Source organism: Phyllopteryx taeniolatus, chromosome 19, assembly GCF_024500385.1.
Source record: "Phyllopteryx taeniolatus isolate TA_2022b chromosome 19, UOR_Ptae_1.2, whole genome shotgun sequence".
Lineage (NCBI taxonomy): Eukaryota > Metazoa > Chordata > Actinopteri > Syngnathiformes > Syngnathidae > Phyllopteryx > Phyllopteryx taeniolatus.
In genome coordinates this window covers 1,522,889-1,543,276 of record NC_084520.1, presented here as the reverse complement: position 1 = coordinate 1,543,276, position 20,388 = coordinate 1,522,889, and the positions used below count along the sequence as shown (strand labels likewise).

The 20,388-nt window shown below is 42.7% G+C and overlaps 1 protein-coding gene across 4 annotated transcripts in view; it reads right to left on the bottom strand.

Moving 5' to 3' along the window:
- mtr (5-methyltetrahydrofolate-homocysteine methyltransferase) overlaps positions 1 to 20,172 on the bottom strand; it is a 71,583-nt gene extending 51,411 nt beyond the window's left edge. The window contains exons 1-6 of one of the 4 annotated variants that reach the window (XM_061755633.1): positions 20,037 to 20,172; positions 18,639 to 18,850; positions 18,083 to 18,172; positions 8,778 to 8,847; positions 7,175 to 7,267; positions 4,026 to 4,132 (exon numbers count right to left, since the gene is read on the bottom strand). In XM_061755633.1, coding sequence (XP_061611617.1) covers positions 4,026 to 4,132; positions 7,175 to 7,267; positions 8,778 to 8,847; positions 18,083 to 18,172; positions 18,639 to 18,850; positions 20,037 to 20,070 — 606 coding nt within the window. In that variant the 5' untranslated portion in view covers positions 20,071 to 20,172. Of the gene's footprint in view, positions 1 to 4,025; positions 4,133 to 7,174; positions 7,268 to 8,777; positions 8,848 to 18,082; positions 18,173 to 18,638; positions 18,851 to 20,036 lie in introns of those variants that run through there. The other 3 variants (XM_061755634.1, XM_061755635.1, XM_061755637.1) reach the window with 3 other exon arrangements.
- Between the last annotated feature and the right edge of the window lie 216 nt (positions 20,173 to 20,388).

The window sequence follows — 20,388 nt, the reverse complement described above, 5'->3', positions numbered from 1 at the left end:
ATTGCTCCAGTGAGAGTTGGAGGTCACGGCTTGATAAAGCCAACAGAACCACATCATCAGAATCAGAATCATCTTTATTTAGTACATCCTCTGCTGGGCCTTTTTGAGGACGGAGTTGATGTTAGTCGCCCACTTCAGGTCCTGAGAGATTGTAATTCCCAGGAACTTGAAGGTCTCGACGGTTGACACAAGGCGGCTGGACAACGTGAGGGGCAGCTGTGGCGAAGGATGCCTCCTGAAGTCCACGATCATCTCTACAGTCTTGAGCGTGTTCAGCTCCAGGTTGTGTCGGCCGCACCACTGCTCCAGCCGCTCCACTTCCTGTCGATATGCAGACTCGTCACCGTCCTTGATGAGGCCGATGACAGTGGTGTCATCTGCAAACTTCAGGTGTTTGACAGCCAGGAGCGCCTAGGTGCAGTCGTTCGTGTAGAGAGAGAAGAGCAGCGGAGAGAGGACACAACCTTGGGGCGCCCCAGTGCTGATGCTGCGTGTGGATGAGGTGGCCTCCCCCAGCCTGACCTGCTGTGTCCTGCCCGTCAGAAAGCTGTAAATCCACTGGCAGATGGCAGGTGAGACGCTGAGCTGGAGAAGCTTGGATGAAAGGAGTTCAGGGATGATGGTGTCGAACGCTGAGTGAAGTCCACGAACAGGATCCTCGCGTAGGTCCCTGCACTGTCGAGGTGTTCTAGGATGAAGTGCAGTCCCATGTTGACTGCATCATCCGCAGATCTGTTCGCTTGGTAGGCGAACTGCAGGGGGTCCAGCAGGGGACCTGTGACACTCTTGAGGTGGTCCAGCATGAGACGTTCAAAGGACTTCATGACCACAGATGTCAAAGCGACAGGCCTGTAGTCATTCAGAACCGAGATTGCAGGTTTCTTGGGGACTGGAATGATGGTGGAGCGTTTGAAACAGGATGGAACTTCGCACAGTTCCAGAGATCTATTGAAGATCTGAGTGAAGATTGGAGCGAGCTGGTCCGCGCAGACTTTGAGGCAGGATGGGGACACATGGTCCGGGCCTGCCGCTTTGGTAATCTTTTGTTGTTTGAAGATGCGTCTCACATCCTGTTCATGAATGGTTAACGCAGAGGTCAGAGGTGTGATTGTGGTCGCGGGTGCGGCCGGGTGGGTGTGAGGTGTGAAACTGTCCTTTTCAAATCTGCAGTAGAAGGTATTCAAGTCGTTGGCTAGTGTGGTATTGTTCTCAGCTTGGGGGGATCGTCGCTTGTAATTAGTCAGCGATTGGAATGCATGCCAGACTGATTTAGAGTCGTTTGCGCTAAACTGTTTTTCCAACTTTGCTGTATAGTTTCTTTTTGCAATGTTAATTTCTTTGCTGGTTTCTGGCTCGATTATACAGGGCCCTGTCCCCACTCTGATATGCGTCCTCCTTAGCTTGGCGAAGCTGCTTAAGTTTAGCAGTGAACCACGGCTTGTTGTTGTTGAATGTGCGAAAAGATTTTGTTGGTACACAAACCTCTTCACAGAAACTGATATAGGATGTGACAAGTGTCCGTATATTCATCCAGGCTGCCAGTTGAATTTTCAAAGACACTCCAGTCTGTGCAGTCTAAACAGCTTTGAAGTTCCATCTTGGCTTCATTTGTCCACTTTTTCACTGTTTTCACTGTAGGCTTCGCGCATTTAAGTTCTTGCCTGTACGTCGGTATTAAGTGAATTAAGCAGTGCTCAGACGAGCCCAGGGCTGCACGAGGAATAGCACGGTATGCGTTTTTAACCGTGTGTAGCAGTGGTCTAAAGTATTATTTTCCCTGGTAGGACAGTCGATGTGCTGCTTGTATTTAGGGAGTTCGTGGTTGAGTTTAGCTTTGTTAAAGTCCCCGAGAATAATGAGGGGTGAGTCCGGGTGTTTTTTTTCAATTTCGTTGACTTGTTCGGCGAGCGTTAGCAGTGCGGCGTTCGTGTTAGCTTGAGGCGGGATGTAGGCTGCAGTCAGGATGAATGATGCGAACTCACGTGGCGAGTAGAATGGTTTACAGTTTAAAAATAGCGACTCCAAATGCGGGCTGCAGTGTGTGCTGAGCACCGTGACGTCCGTACACCATTTTTCGTTGATATAGAGGCATATCCCGCCGCCCTTTGTTTTCCCCGATGATTCCATGTCGCGGTCCGCTCAATGAATGTGGAAACCGGGAAGCATAACGGCGCCATCTGGTACGGCGTCGCAAAGCCAGGTCTCCGTGAAGCACATGGCCGCGGAACGTCCGAAGTCTTTACTGGTCTTTAACAGAAGATGAAGCTCGTCCATTTTGTTGGGTAGGGAGCGTACATTCGCGAGGTGGATCGACGGGAACGCCAATCTGTGTCCTCTCTTGCGGAGTTTCACCTGAATGCCGGCCCCTTTCCCACTGTGGCGCCGCTTCCGTCTCCATGCGCCGAAAACCGCGGACGCCGCTCCGGTGAGTAACTCGGGGAAAAAACTGAGCGGATTTGCGAAGGTTGGTGACAGAAAGTCCGGAGTAGCCTCCTTGATGGTTAGCAGGTCTCCCCTTGTGTAAGTGAGTCGTGTAAGGTCTCCAAAGACGGACGAAAAACACAAAAACAAAACTAGAGAGCGCGTTACTGAGGCGACCACACTGGTAGGCGCCATCTTGGAAAGCAAAAAAGCAAAAAGCAGAGATGTAATACTGAGGTCACCAAACCGGACCCCCTCTACGCCTCGGCTGCGCCTAGAAATTCTGTCCATAAAAGTTATGAACAGAATCAGTGACAAAGGGTAGCCTTGGCGGAGTCCAACCCTCACCGGAAACGAGTCCGTCTTACTGCCGGATAGGCGTACCAAACTCTGCCTCCGGTCGTACAGGGACCGAACAGCCCGTATCAGTGTATGTGTAGTGTATTGTTTAAATTCACTTACATGAAAGGGCAGAGGTAGTACATTCCATTTTTCAGATGTTATCTATATTGAACTTTTTTTTGTGGACTTGGCAACAGTAGGCTATACTGTAGCTCGCGGAGCAGTTAGCAAAGCAACTTTATTCACAGTATATAGTGCATTTTATACACAAGGTAACTCAATGTGCTTTACATGATTAAAAGCATTTGACTTTAAAGAGAACATTTTAAATCAGCTTAACAACATTTCAAAACAAAAAGGGGAAAAAATACAATGAAAAAAGTACAGTGCAAGAGATAATTTAAAAGTGGAAATGCTCTAAAAAGCGTGACGAAAAAAAGTTTTGACCTGGACTTAAAACATTTACACTGACTTCACTTCTGTTGGAAACTTATTTAAATTGCGTGCAGCATAGTAGCTAAAAGCTGTTTCACCATGTTTGCTTTGGACTCGAATGTGTGCTCTATTATCTGAGTCTGCAGATCTAAGTACCCTACTGGGTCGTTAATGTATTCAGGAGCTAAACCATTTAGTGATTTATAGACCAGTAGCAGAACTTTGAAGTGTATTTGAAAGCTGACTGGGAGCCAGTGTAGAGACTAGATTTGGAGTATGTTCTGATCTCTTCGTTCTGGTTAGAACGCGAAATGCAGCATTCTGAAAGAACTGCAGCTGTTTGAACTTATTCAGTGCCAGCCCTCCCAGTGAACATGAATATTTGACTTCTAAAGCAGTCAGTGGCACCGAATGTGTTAAAGCTCTTTTGGGGCCGTCCAGTCAGAAGACCATTACACTAGTCAAGTCTACTTAAGACAGTAACGTGCTCTTCATGCGACACACAACAGTGGGGCAGATGCCAAAGGATCAGTATGTGAAATCACGTGGGGGAGGGCTCCAGTTCTGCTGAAGGTGTTGAGTATCATTCATTCATTCATCTTCCGTTCCGCTTATCCTCACTAGGGTCGAATGCACTAAATTGGTTCAAACGCTTTCCTTTCGTGTGATTTTAGTTTTTTTTAGTCCACAAAAAAAACACATTTTCTTCATGCTGTTCCAACCTTACATGATATTTTAAAACAAAAATGTATATAGACTCCTGCTGGTTTGTGGTTGCGTTCAATATGCAGAGAATTGATTCTGATTAAACCACTGATGGGCACTACCTTTGCATTGGCTGTGTCGAAGATGGTTTCGACCAAAATTATGTCCGCTCCTCCATCCAACAAACCTCTGAATTGCTCCAAATAGGCTTCAACAAGCTCATCAAAGGCTGTAAAAGACACATTTATACACATTTGTAGATTAAATCAGAAATGTTTCTTTATGGGTGATTATAAGGTATGAGGATCATAAAGATGTTTGTCATTACAAATCTAAAGCAACAAACCAAAAGCATCCAAAAGTTAAGTTCAAATCTCAACAGAAAATCAGTAACCAATGAAAAACTAAATATGGTCACTGAAGAACCACACGTTAAATCAATCAGTATCTTTTCATTACATTATTTAGCTCTACATATAGCGCACTAAAAAAACAACCACAGCTGTACTTAAGTGCTGTACATTGGATTGCACATACAACACAATAAATAATAAGAATAACAAGAATATTACAAACAAATAAATAAATATCATTTTTCTCATTAACGCATACAAGAAGGGCTCACTTCACATTGGCATTTGGCATACAGAACATCCAGAATTTTATTCTCCCTTGTTCAAAGTCTTCTTGTTGTGTGAAGCTGTTAGTCGATCAGCGAAAGGAAGTCTCCACTGACCAATGACCAGAATGAGGGCGTGGCTTATGTCACTCATAATGGCTGGTATTTGAAATTTACAAATGTGAACAAACAAATGCAGTTTTCTAACAGCAGTTAATGCTATTAATTTCAAGAAAAACTGAGGCCTGTTTGCTGTTTGCACCCAGCAATACTCAAGATTCCCTCCCTTTCTATTAACACTCGTGAAGGGAAAGGAATTGAGTTTGTTGATACATATAAATATCTGGGTTTCTGGTTGGATAAAAGCCTTCACTTCAAACATCGCATTGCAACTCTGTGTAGGAAACTCAAGTTCACCCTCGGTCTCATATATATGCAGATTAGTCTTGAGATAAGGCGACACGAGGCGCAGACGGATTCATCAGGGTCATCCAAACAATCGGAGGAGCGAATGACAAATGAGATGAGCCAGCATGTTGAACCTCACACCCCTCCCTGCCCCATTGGAGCAAAGCCCAATGCAAAACTCACTCTCTACTAGCCTAAATTGTCTGCTAGGTGTGACGGACAGGATAAAGGCGATTGTTAATATTGGAATCCAACGCACACCACGCCAAGATCTTCCTCCCATCCCCCCTCGCCTGAAACCACCATCCATGAAGATGCGAAGGGTCATCTGGAGACACTGCTAGATATAACTGTGTGTCATCTGCGTAGCTATGATAGTCAAAATGAAAGTTCTGAAGAATTTGACCCAAGGGTAGCATATACATGCTGAACAGGAGGGGTCCAAGAACTGACTTGTGTCACTGTCTAAAACAGATAAATATCTGGATCAGGCAAAACTGAGATAATTGTTTTTGGCAATAAAGGAAAGAGGATTGCTGTTAGTAAATACCTGGAGTCACTCTCTTTAAAAACCAAAGACCAAGTCCGAAACCTTGGTGTTCTGATAGATTCCGACCTGACTTTCAACAGTCATATCAAATCAATTACTAAAACTGCCTTTTGCCATCTGAAGAACATATCCAGAGTGAAGGCTTGCATGTATAAAGCAGACCAGGAGAAGCTCATCCTTGCTTTTATCTCAAGTAGACTTGACTATTGTAATGGTCTTCTGACTGGACTCTCCCAAAAGAGCATAAAACAGCTGCAGCTCATTCAGAATGCTGCAGCTCGGGTTCTGACCAAAACAAAGAGGTCAGAGCATATTACTCTTATTCTAAAGTCTTTACACTGGCTTCCAGTCAGCTTTAGAATAGATTTTAAAGTTCTGCTACTGGTCTATAAATCACTAAACGGTTTAGGTCCTGAATACATGAATGAAATGCTAATGGGATATAAACCCAGTAGGGCTCTGAGATCGACAGACTCAGATCAAATAGTGGAGCACAGAGTCCAAAGCAAACATGGTGAAGCAGCATTTAGCTATTCTGCTGCACACAAATGGAAGAAGTTCCCAACAGAGATGATGTCAGCCCCAAGTGGTAATGTTTCTAAGTCCAGGTTAAAAACTCTTCCTTTTTCCCATGCTTTCTCGAGCTTTTCCACTTTTAAAAAATATTTCTTGCACTGTACGCTGTTTTAATTGAATGTTTCCTCTTTGTTTTAAATGTTTTTAAGATGTTTTTTTCTTTGTTTTTGAATGTTTTGAATCATCTAAAGCACATTGAGTTACCTTGTGTATGAAATGCGCTAAATAAATAAATTTGCTTTGCTTTGTTTTTCTTTAGCTGCACGTAAATGCCTGGTTACTGCGCTTTTTCTGTCACAGTTAGACTATGGTGACACCACATACAGATTTGCATGTCCCACAGATTTTGCTAACCTCGACCCATTTAATCATCCTGCTCTGAGATACATTTTAAACTCAGGTTACAGCATTTATCATTGCATTCTATATCATCTGGTTGGCTAGATTTCACTTACAGTGAATAGGATACAACACTGGCACACTTTTGTATACAGGGCCATTTTATGCAGATTATGCACTTACATTTGTTCTAAGCTTGTTCCTGTACAACATACATACAATCTTAGATCCAGTAATTGTCTGCAGTTAAAGGTACTTTCAGTACGGACTGAGGGTCTGTTTTACGATGGTCTGTGGTCCTGGAATGACCTTCAAACTAAACTCAATCGTCACTCCTTCATCTCTCTAGGCAGTTTCAAACTAAAGATAGCAGCAATCTGTACTACTGACTGCTCTTGCCATATTGTTTGATTACAAGATTTTTTTTTACACAATTTTGATGTTTTATTGGTTTTATGTGTTGTTTCAAATTGATGTATTTCTCCCATATTGTGGGCACCGTTTCTAAACGTGGAAGCCGTTTGCCAAGATTCATCCCCCTAGCTCCGCAACTATTCGTCATGGTAACTAAAGCCGTACTCTGCATTGGTTCCACAGTAGAAGGGGTGGTGTAAACTGTGAAACAGGTCCCCCCCCCCCCCCAGTTAAAATGCATATTTCACTGCTATAGGTGCCAATGGCAGTGACAGCTGGGGACCATGATAAGAAATGTTAACAAAAATAATATAGCTCCTTTATAGATTCACCAAAACAGTAAACCAAATTGAGAGGTAACTTACTGATGTTTCTAAAGTCAGGTCTCTCCACAGAAGGTGATACAGACAGTGTTTTATTGGTTGGGCCAACTGCCCCAGCCACGTACCGCTTACATCCTGACAACACATACAGATTACCATGTGATAAAGATCTAAGAGGTACCGTAATTTCTCGTGTATAACGCGCACCACCAAAGTTGACCTCAAAATTCTGGAAAACCCTTCTACCTACAGTGGGTACGGCAAGTATTCAGGCCCCCTTACATTTTTCACTCTTTGTTATATTGCAGCCATTTGCTAAAATCATTTAAGTTCATTTTTTTCCTCATGAATGTACAAACAGCAACCCATATTGACAGAAAAAAAACGGAATTGTTGACATTTATGCAGATTTATTAAAAAATAAAAACTGAAATATCACACAGCCAGAAGTATTCATACGCTTTCCTGTGACACTCCTATATTTAACTCGGGTGCTGTCCATTTCTTCTGATCATCCGTAAGATGGTTCTACACCTTCATTGGAGTCCAGCTGTGTTTGATGATACTGATTGGATTTGATTAGGAAAGCCACACACATCTCGATACACGACCTTACAGCTCACAGTGCATCTCAGAGCAAATGAGCATTATGAGGTCAAAGGAACTGCCTGAAAGAGCTCAGAGACAGTATTGTGGGAAAACACAGATCTGGCCAAGATTACAAAAAGAATTCTGCTGCACTTAGGTTCCTAAGAGCACAATGGGCTCCATAATCCTGAAACGGAAGACGTTTGTGGCGACCAGAACCCTTCCTGGAGCTGGCCGTCCGGCCAAAATGAGCAATCGGGGGAGAAAATACTTTCCATACCCACTGTAGTATAATGCATTTTTACAATGCATGATTTTGCTTCTAACCATATGATCATAAGACTTTTTTTGAATTTACTTGCTCTTATTTTGAAATTCACAGCCCTACTTTTATTTAGTAAATGAGAAAACACACAGTTGTGCTCATATGTTTGATTACCAGGGCATAACTTGTAAGATGGGTACAATTCTTTCAAGAAAACATGAAGGACCAGGCAAACCACATTTAATTATATTTTAATGGGATTCAAATTAAACGGTCAAGCATTTCAGAAAAGCATTATCATTAAACAAAACATAACCATAAAGATATTGATGATGGTTGTTGTTAACCATCCAAAAAACCAAAAAACAAAAACAAAAAAACAGTATTTCCTAAATTCTGCCAGGGTATGTAAACGCATGAGCACAACTGTACATATATTCAGTCCTACATACCCTTGTCATATTGGAATGAAAGTGTAGGCTACACCAGTTTTATAACCACGAGGTGGCGGTGGAATATAAGAATTAAAGTGTACACCTTTCTCATAACCTCTAGGTGGCGGTGGAATTTTGGAATGAAAGTGTACAGCTTTTTCATAACCACTAGATTACGGCATACATTAATAAAATGTGAAGGTTTTTTTTTCCATTTGCCCCTATACCTGTGTATAATGCACACTATTGACTTTTGACCATTTTTGTGGGGGGGAAAATTGCGCATTATACACAAGAAATTACGGTATATTTTTCAAGTCAATATTGTTTGTGTGTCCATAGTACAAATGAACCAAACCAGTTTGTTTGGCGACGTCATCGGCTGCTCTTCTTGCTAGCTCTGCTGATGCTCTGTTCAGACGATAAGCCTGAAGACATACAGAAAAAACACACACTATGCTAAGACTGAATGTTGTTACACAAACATTTCCTAAATTTGACAAAGAAATTAAGTTCTAATACTCAAAGTCAAAATTTTGTGCAGTATACAAAATATTGTTCAGATTTTGCGGTTTAAACTTTGAGTTGGGATTGAGCCCTGGCGCAGATTGTGAAAAAACATAATGAATGGACGCCCCCTCTAAAAATGTTTAAAATTGCTTTATTAACATTACCCTTAAATAACTCAGAGCATAAAACTCAGTCCAGAATTAAGCATTCACAGATATGTATACAAATGTGTATATATTGTATACATACAGCATGTATATACAGTACATGCGTGTTTCAAAGCAAAATGGCAGATTTCTTGTTCAATTTCAGGCATGGGTCCTTTTGAGACTTTTTCGTGCGTTTTGTTATGATAGACCACCGAATTATCCAATGATGAGTAAAACTGGTTTCATAACTTTCCAGGGGGCACTACAGAGTATGTTTTAGGCGGTTCCGTTGGGATTGCTAAACTACAGCGGCTGAAATAAGAATTTAACACGTCACCATTTTTCTCACTAAATGTACTTCCAAAGGTGCTATTGACCTGAAACTTTCACCAGATGTTGGGAACAACCCAAGTAATCCATACATAAAAAAAAGTAGAAAAAATTAGCTGAGAAATTAAATTGTGTGAAAAAATGTGAAATGACACAGGGAAAAAGTATTGCCCACATGAAGAAAAGGAGGTGCAAAAAGGCATGGAAAGCCAAGACACCTAAAACCTATCAATAATGAAACAGCAAACCAGCCCCTTGTCAGTGTAAATGAATATCAGCTGGTTCAGTCCTAATTGAAAGTCTCATTGGTCTCATTGCCAAGGTGTGAGTCAAAACACATGTCATGATGGGTTAGAGCAGACAGCTGTCTCAAGACTATCGCAAACTAATTGTTGCAAAACATAACGATGGGACTGGTTACAGGCGCATACCTAAGCTTCTGAATGTTCCAGTCAGCACGGTTGGGGCCATAATACGTAAGTGGAAAGTCAATCATACCACCATAAATTTGTCTCCATCAGGTGCTCCTCGCAAGATTTCTGACAGAGGAGTGCAAAGAACAATCAAAAGAGTTGTCCAATAGCCAAGGACCACCTGTGGAGAGCTTCAATAAGACCTGGAATTTGCAGGTATTGTTGTCACAAGAAAAACAGTGTGTAATGTAATGTCAGTGTGTAATGTAATGTCAAAGATTGTTTAAAGTTTGCTGATCAACATTTGGACAAGCCAGTAAAACACTGGGAGAATATAGTCTGGTCGGATGAGAGCAAAACTGAACATTTACAAGATGGCGCCTAACCGTGTGGTCACGTTGGTTACGTGCTCTCTACCATTGTTTATGTTTTTGTGTTTTCCGTTGGACTTTGGAGACATTACGCAACTCTTACACATGGGGAGACTTGCTAAACATTAGGGAGTCTATCCTGGACTTTCTGTCACCAACTTTCAGAAATCCGCCCAGTTTTTTTCTCCGAGTTACTCACCAGAGCGGGGGCCGCGGTGTACGGAGCATGCAGGTGAAGGCGACTTAGGGGGAAACGCGCCGGAATACAGGTCAAGCTCTGTGAGAGAGGATTCCAAATGTCGCTCCCGTCGATTCACCACGCGAATCTACGCTCCCAACACAACAAAATGGACGACCTTCATCTTCTCACAAAGACCAGTAAAGACTTCGGACGTTCCGCCGCCCTGTGCTCCACGGAGACATGGCTTTGTGAACGCATCGCCGATGGCACTGTAATTCTTCCGAGCTTCCAACTACACTGGGCAGACCGGTTCTCTGAGTTATCGGGGGAAACAAAAGACGACGGGATAATAGAAGAAGAAGACGAATCACCTTTTATTGTCATGAACATGCATGCGGTCACACAATATTTTTTCTCTGCATTTTACCCATCACAGTGAACACACACACACGTTAGTGGAACACACTGGAGCAGGGGGTAGCTGAAGCTCCCGGGGAGCATTTCGGGGTATCAGTGTTTGCTCAAGGACACCACAGCTGTGATGTTGGCGGATGGTCCAGTCGAGGTCTTGAACCTAGGCCCCCCATGGTGGCAGGCGATGATCTTAACCTTTGGGCCACGGTTGCCCAATGCTTCTAATGCTTCTATATCAACGTGAAATGGTGTACCGGTGTCACAGAGCTCAGCACACACTGCAGTCCGGACTTGGGGTCGCTGTTTTTGAACTGTAAGTCATTCTACTCTCTGGGTGAGTTTGCTTCTTTCATACTTGCGTGTGTTTAATGCAGCCCTATGGGGGGCACAACCCAGTGCAAACTGTAGGCCGGTCCCAAGCCCGGATAAAAGCAGAGCGTTGCGTCAGAATGGGCATCCGGCTTAAAACTTTGCCAGACAAATATGATCGCTCATCCAAAGAATTCCATACCGGCTCGGTCGTGGCCTGGGTTAACAATGTCTGCCACCGGCGCAGTCAACCTGCAGGGCGCCTGTGGAAATTCAGCTAATGTGGGTTGAAGAAGAAGAAGAGGTGAAAAGCGGGTTCTTTGGCAGAAAGAAGAGGAAAGCACAGAGCCTAGAACTGAATGCGGGGACTTTGAATGTTGGGACTATGACAGGAAAATCTTGGGAGTTGGTTGACATGATGATGAGGAGAAAAGTTGATATATTGTGTGTCCAGGAGACCAGGTGCAGCCAAGGGGATCATAGAGGCAGGCAAGAGAGTACTTGGTGTATCTTCTGGCAGGAAAGGAGAGAAGGAGACTTGGTGGTGGAACCACACAGTACATGAAATCATACAAGGAAAAGGGTTCGCTAAGAAGTGAGACACTGAGAGGACCGAGGAGACCCGAAAGGAATACATTGAGATGCGAGACAGGGCAAAGGTAGAGGTGGTAAAGGCCAAACAAGAGGCATATGATGACATGTATGGCAGGTTGGACACGAAAGAAGGAGAAAAGGATCTATACAGGCTGGGATAGAGATGGGAAGGATGTGCAGCAGGTTAGGGTGATTAAGGATAGAGATGGCAATATGTTGACTGGTGCCAGTAGTGTGCTAGATCGATGGAACGAATACTTCGAGAAGTTGATGAATGAGGAAAATGAGAGAGAAGGTAGAGTAGAAGAGGTGGACCAGGAAGTGGCAATGATCAGTAAGGGCGAAGTTAGAAAGGCATTAAAGAGGATGAAAAATGGAAAGGCAGTTGGTCCTGATGACATTCCTGTGGAGGTATGGAAGCATCTAGGAGAGGTGGCTTTGGAGTTTTTGACCAGCTTGTTCAATAGAATTCTAGCGCGTGAGAAGATGCCTGAGGAATGGAGGAAAAGTGTGCTGGTGTTCATTTTTAAGTACAAGGGTGATGTGCAGAGCTGTGGAAACTATAGAGGAATAAAGTTGATGAGCCACACAATGAAGTTATGGGAAAGAGTATTGGAGGCTAGACACAGGACAGAAGTGAGGATTTACGAGCAACAGTATGGTTTCATGCCTAGAAAGAGTACCACAGATGCATTTTTTGCCTTGAGGATGTTGATGGAAAAGTACAGAGAAGGTCAGAAGGAGCTACATTGTGTCTTTGTAGATCTAGAAAAAGCCTATGACAGAGTACCCAGCTATATCCGTTTCTGTGAAGAGGTGTGTGTACCAACAAAGTCATTTCGCACGTTCAATGACAATAAGCCATGGTTCTCTGCCAAACTTAAGCAACTTCGCCAGGCAAATGAGGATGCCTATCGAAGTGGGGATAGAGCCCTGTATAATTGCACTAGAAAATAGCTGACTAAAGAAATTAACATTGCAAAGAGAAATTATGCAGTAAAGATAGAAAAACAGGATACCGCTAACGACTCTAAATCAGTGTGGCGTGGATTATGATCGCTAACCAAATACAAGTGACGATCCCCACAAGCTGAGAACAATAAAGGACTAGCTGACGACTTGAACACCTTCTACTGCAGATTTGAAAAGGACACTTTCACACCCCACATCCACCCAGCCACACCACTGACCACCATCACACCTCTGACTCCCCCTCCTGCGTTAAGCATCCACGAACAGGATGTGAGACGTATCTTCAAACAACAAAAGATCAACAAAGCGGCAGGCCCAGACCTTGTGTCTCCATCCTGCTTCAAAGTCTGCGCAGACCAGCTCGCTCCAGTCTTCATACAGATCTTCAATAGATCTCTAGAACTGTGTGAAGTACCATCTTGTTTAAAACGCTCCACCATCATCCCAGTCCCCAAGAAACCTGCAATCTTGGGTCTGGATGACTACAAGCCTGTCACCCTGACATCTGTGGCCATGAAGTCCTTTGAACCCCTCATGCTGGACCATCTCAAGAGCATCAAAGCTCCCCTGCTGGACCCCTTGCAGTTTGCCTACCGAGTAAACAGGTCTGTGGATGATGCAGTCAACATGGGACTGCACTTCATCCCAGAACACCTCGACGGCGTGGGGCCCTACGCGAGGATCCTGTTCATGGACTTCAGCTCTGCATTCAACACAATCATCCCCGAACTCCTCTCCTCCAAACTTTTCCAGCTCAGCGTCTCGCCTGCCATCTGCCAGTGGATTTACAGCTTCCTGACAGGCAGGACACAGCAGATGAGGCTGGGGCACAGCACCTCATCTACACGCACCACCAGCATCGGGGCACCCCAAGGATGTGTGCTCTCTCCGCTGCTCTTTTCTCTCTACACGAACGACTGCACCTCAACGCACCTGGCTGTCAAACTCCTTAAGTTTGCAGATGACACCACGATGATGAGTCTGCATATCAACAAGAAGTGGAGCGGCTGGAGCTGTGGTGCGGCCGGAGCTCTGGTGTGGCCGACACAACCTGGAGCTGAACACGCTCAAGACTGGAGAGATGATTGGGACTTCAGGAGGCATCCTTCACCACAGCTGCACCTCATGCTGTGTAACAGCCATGTGTTAACCGTCGAGACCATCAAGTCCCAGGGAATTAAAGTCTCTCAGGACCTGAAGTGGGAGACCAACATCAACTCCATCCTCAAAAAGGCCCAGCAGAGGATGTACTTCCCGCGGCATCTGAGGAAGCACGGCCTGCCACAGGAGCTGTTGAGGCAGTTCGACACAGCAGTGTGTTCTTCCATCACAGTCTTGTTTGGTGCTGCCACAAAAAAAGGACAAACTCCGACGGAAAAACAAAACTGTCGGCACCCCCCTATCTACCCTTGAGGACTTGCAAACTGCCAGAACTAAAACAAAAACATGCAAAATCCTCTTGGACCCTCCACATCCTGGTCACCACCTCCCCCCGCTCCTTTCCTCCGGTAGGCGCTATCGAACAATGTTAACGTGAACTATCAGATATTCCAACAGCTTCTTCCCTTTTGTCATTAACTTCTTAAACAGTAAATTTACAATTCCACTGTAACATGCTGCCAATTTTGTCTTGAGATTGTAGTCACATCTCTGTCGTGCCAATTATACATTATTCGTGCACTCGCTGTAGTAGTCTCGCCACTCTGCACTACTTGCATATCTGTCTTTGACCCATACTGGCCACTCATGTCCTTCAGAAGTATCTGCACCATTTGCACAATTGACATTGTTCCAGATTATCCCACTACTAGTCACTTTAAACTGCTTACATTTCTTGAAGACTGTGCCGTGAGCACAATGGTCACTGTACCAGACTATTCTATTAGTCATTTCAAACTGCTCTACATTGCTGGAGGACTCGGCATCATTTGCACAATTTAAAAATAAATAAATAAATAATAATAATAATAACATATATATATATATATATATATATCGGCATTACCACATTACTGGTAACCTTTTATTGATCGATAGTACGTTTTCAGTTATTCTATGAAAATGCGATGTTATGAGGTTTTTTCCCTTTATTTCTGAAGTTACATTAAACCGACCTGTCACAAATGAGAATTTGCATCCAGGAGTGCTGCAATTCCTCTTCAAGTAGCCTATTGACAATTCTATCGAATAATCAATTAATCGGATAATTATATTTTTGTTTGGTTAAAGAGCAATTCTGAATACACAAGAGAAAATTAGGCATTTCACTTAATAATGAACAACCAATGGGTTTCTTCTTTCGGATAATCAACAGTATGTTTCTTAAATTCACATTTTCTTGTCTACAAACATTTCTAGTGAGGCAATTTCAAACACAAATAGAAAAATAAAAGAAAAACATATATCAGTGTAAACTTAGTGTAAATTTCTGGTATCAAAAACAAGGTATTAATAAAAAAAAAAAAAAAAAAGAGGAACAAGTTTTTCATCTTATTCTAAAGCCACAATTTTATCAAACTGTGGTCTCTCAGTCAGAACACGAGGGGGCACTGCATAAAAATAGGACGTCAAAAAGAGAGGAAGAAGAAGAAAAGGACACAAATTAGAATGTAGCTGCATGTCGAATAGAGGCTGTTAAATCTGCGGTGCGCATGTGCAGCACGTCGGCCATCTTTGCTCGCCAACTACGGCGACCACACTCGGTCAAAATGTACGATTTGCGGCGCAATGGATTAGACAGACTGACTCAAAGACTCCTTTATCCCCCAATTCTCAGTGAGAGGGGGAGAGGTGGCAGGGACAAGGGGAAGGGGAAGATGACGAGGAAGACCATCGTGCTTACGTGGCGGCTGGCTTATCAAGTGTTAATACCTATGGCCGGGAAGCCCAATCGAAGACGTGTGAGGTCATGTGACTTTCTTGTGTCGTTTGATTGGTGAACTAGACTTTAATTGGATTGATGCAAACAGCGCCCAACGCGGAAGTCGAAGTCGTAGTCTCGCGCACAAAATCGTTGATAAATGTAGGAAATGAAAATGCACAAGCCCCAATTCCAATGAAGTTGGGACGCTGTGTTAAACATAAATCAAAACAGAATACGATGATTTGCAAATCATGTTCAACCTGTATTTAATTGAATACACTACAAAGACAAGATATTTAATGTTCAAACTGATAAACTTCATTGTTTTTTAACAAATAATCATTAACTTTGAATTGTATGGCTGCAACACGTTCCAAAAAAGCTGGGACAGGTGGCAAAAAAAGACTGCGAAAGTTGAGGAATGCTAATCAAACACCTGTTTGGAAAATCCCACAGGTGAACAGGCTCATTGGGAACAGGTGGGTGCCATGACTGGGTAGAAAAGGACCTTCCGTGAATTGCTCAGTCCTTCACAAGCAAAGATGGGACGAGGTTCACCTCTTTGTGAACAAGTGTGTGAGAAAATAGTTGTACAGTTTAAGGACAATGTTCCTCAACGTACAATTGCAAGGAATTTAGGGATTTCATCATCTACGGTCCATAATATCATCAAAAGGTTAAGAGAATCTGGAGAAATCACTGCATGTAAGCGGCGAGGCCGAAAACCAACATTGAATGCCCGTGACCATCGATCCCTCAGGCGGCACTGCATCAAAAACATATGCTGCCATCCAAGCAACATCTTTTTTATGGACGCCCCTGCTTATTTCAGCAAGACAATGCCAAACCACATTCTGCACATGTTACAACAGCGTGGCTTCGTAGTAAAAGAGTGCGGGTACTAGACTGCCCTGAATACAGTTCTCAAACGTTTATTGATTGTTGTTCAAAGAAAAGGTGATGTAACACTGTGGTAACCCTGACCATGGCCCAGCTTTTTTGGAACGTGCTGCAGCCATAAAATTCTAAGTTACTGATTATTTGCTAAAAACAATAAAGTTTATCGGTTTTAACATTAAATAGCTTATCTTTGGAGTGTATTCAATTAAATATAGGTTGAACATCGGAATCAGAATCATCTTTATTTGCCAAGTATGTCCAAAAAACACACAAGGAATGTCTCCAGTAGTTGGACAACGTCATTGGAATTGGGGTTGTAAATGTAAGTTTTTTCTGGTCTCGTCAACTCCTGTGAATTATCCAAAGCAGGTCCCGAGGGCACCGGCGGTAGTGTTGTTTTGTTCGCGAACGTTTCGTTCAGAAGAATGAATATTTTTCGTGAACGACCTGAAATGAATCAGTTTATGAAATAAACGCTTTTTTAGCTTGCTCGCCGCCCACCGTCGTGAGGCGAGCGAGTCGGCTGGGAGCGGAAATGGAACCGCTAAAGCGTTCTATGAACATCCATCCATCCATTTTCTACCGCTTACCCGTGGTCGGGTCACGGGGGAAGTAGCTTCAGCAGGAACGCCTAGACTTCCCTCTCCCGAGCCACTTCATCCAGCTCTTCCGGGGGGATCCCGAGACGTTCCCAGACCAACCGAAGTGTTCAGTGTTCATAACACAACAATAAGGAAGAGACTGGGCAAAAATGGCATCCATTGCAGAGTTCCAAGGCGAAAACCACTACTGACCAAAAAGAACATAAAGGCTCGTCTTAGTTTTCCCCCCAAAAAATCTGAATGATTCCCAAAATATCAAAGACTATAGAGATTACATAGAATAGTATTTGGATTGACAAAATGATAGTTGAGTTTTCTGGAAGGTGTGTGTCTCAGCACTTCAGGAAAAGAACATCATACCAACAGTTAAACATGGTGATGGTAGTGTGATGGTCTTGGGCTGCGTAACTCCTTCAGGACCTGGACAACTTGTTGTGATTGATGGCACCATGAATTCTGCTCTTTCACAGAAAATCCCGAAGGACAACGCTCAGCCGGCGGTTTGTGACCTCAAGCTGAAACGCACTTGGGTTCGCCTGCAGTATAACGATCCAAAACACACCAGCAAAAATGAAGAACCGACCTTAAAAAGGCCGGTCATGCTCGAAAACCCCCCATTTTTGCTGAATTCAAACAATTCTGCAAGCGAGAGTGGGGCAAAATATCTCCACAGAGATATGAAAGACTCATTGCCAGTTATAGAAAACGCTTGATTTCAGTTGTTGCTGCTGAGGATGGCCCAACCAGTTATTTGGTTCAGGGGGCCAGTACTTTTCCACACAGGGCCAAGGTAACTTTGAATAGTACTTTTTCCTTAATAAATGAAATTACCATTTAAAAACAGCATTTTAAGTTCACTCGGGTTATATTTGTCTGATATTTACATTTGTTTCATCATCTTCAACATCAAAGTGGGGAAACTGCAAAAATATATGAATTTGAGTCGGGGTCCAATACGTTTTCACAGCACCGTAAGCCAATACGTGAGAACTTCCCTTTCTTTCCGTGGACTTGACCTCAGTTTGAGCTGCTCAAATCTTAAAATATTCTCCTACCATGTGTGCGAGTCCATAATCAGCCTGAGCAACAGACGTGCTGCTGAATGTATTGGTCTCGATAATGTCCGCACCGGCCTCCAGATATTCCTGCCATTAAAAATCAGAGCACAGGTTAGCTGCAGATGCCTGGTGGAAATTCAAAAAGATGGACAACATAAATTACTCATCCATGATCAGTCCTATTATTGCTCAGATAAGACAATGAATACAGCGGACCCCCGCATGCTCGCAGTTCAGCACCCGTGAATTCACCTACTTACGGATGTTTATTTTTCTATATTTTTTGCATGTTTTTTTTTTTTTTTTGGTGGGTGCGTTTTTTCCTTTTTTGGTGTCGGGGGGTGGGGAAGAATTTTTGGGGTGTAAAAAGAAAATGAAAAAAAAGGCATATTTTTTCAATGCAATTTTTATGGGTGTCAAATTACCCATGTATTTTCGCAATTCGTGGTCAGCCCCGGTCCCTATCCCCCACCAAGAGCGGGGGTCCACTGTACTAATGGAAAAAAAAAAAAATTGACAGTTGCAGACAAATCCATTGTTTTAAATAAGCTACCTTGTGAATTTTGTAGATGACATCTGGCTTTGTGATACTTAGCAGGTCATTGTTTCCTTTAAGAGTGTACTTGTGCTCTCTAAATTCATCCCCCCGGAAATCATTCTCTTGAAGGTTCAGCTGCTGGATCATGGTTCCCATACCGCCATCCAGGATCATGATCCTTTGCTGCAACAGTGCCCGCAGCTCTGACTCGAGGAGACCTCTGCTCTCTGGAAATTACATTTTAAAAAAAGCCAGATCCAGGAGGAAGATAAACTTAGCACAAACATGATATTTGTTTTGGGAAAATTATTTCTTGTAGCAATGCTTCTTCGCAATAAAACACATACCATTGTAAAGTTTGTTCATTTCCCTTTGAAATGGTGCCACATTTGTAAGGAACATGGTTTTGTGGTATATATATATATATATAAAAATATATATAAAAATATATATATTTATATATATATATATATATATATATACATATATATATAGTTATATATATATATATAAATATATATATAGTTATATATATATATAAATATATATATATATATATATATATATATATTTAATTTATCTGTTTTGTCATGCGGCATAGTCTTTAATTGTGGCTACCCAAACATTTCAGCCCACTTCTGACTTGAGAAAACACTTTCTAACTTGTAAATTGCAAATCTCACTCTCTCTCGCTCACGCACGCACGCACACAAAGACACACACGTCTGGTCAGCAAACAGCCTCTACATGACGTCATTTAAGTGAATAAAGCAAATGTTTCTGTAGGGCACAATGCATGTGTCGTTGGTTTTTAGGCAGTTTAGCATTAAAATAGTGGCAAGTGTGTGTGGATTCCCTTCATTTTTTTTTATTTGACGTTCATGCTCTGATTTTTTTTTTTTTTAAACCGTAAGTTACTCAAAAGTAACTCGAGTATTTTTTTGACTGAGTACTTTCTTACTCTTATTCAACTAAATATTTGGAGGACTACTTTTTTACTTTTACACGAGTCATATTATTCTAAAGTAGCACTACTCTTACTTGAGTACAATATTTAGCTACGCTGCCACCCTCTGCTCACAACTGTTCTCATACATATCACAGGAAAATGAGTGTGTAACTCTGGAATCTTATTTAAAAGCTATGTCTGCTACATTGTACAATACTGTTAAGTTAAATGTGAAGCGACACCGGTGTCGTCTGTTGGACTGCTCAAAGGACTGTACAAAAACCGCATTCGGTTGTAGGCTAGCACCGCTAACTTTCTTTTCCACGTGTGGACTGCTCAAAGGACTGTACAAAAACCGCATTCGGTTGTAGGCTAGCACCGCTAACTTTCTTTTCCACGTGTAACAGAGTGGGTGCTAAAAGCTAACTGTGGCCAAAAGCTACTGTGTTTAAAAATGCGAATACCTGTCTCTTGGGGTGCACTGTTAGTCTCAACCATCTTAGACTCTTGGGAACGGTAACTTGATTTGCCGACCCGTGTCAATTCTACTGTATACAGTTAATTACGTAAGAAGACAGTCGCAAGCAAAGTAAGTCAACCGAGCAAAACTTCCTGTTTGGTGATTTCAAAATAAAATGACGAGCCAAGACCACGTGATCGCTAGTTGTTTATCCGCGATTTTGGACTATAAACTAGACTTAAAGAGTAGTAGACCGATTGGTGTTTGTTTTGTTTATAACGCTCATCAGTTAATAGGGATTTTATTCATTTTACAATCTAGTTAGATTGACAGATTAGAGACATTTTGGATGCCCG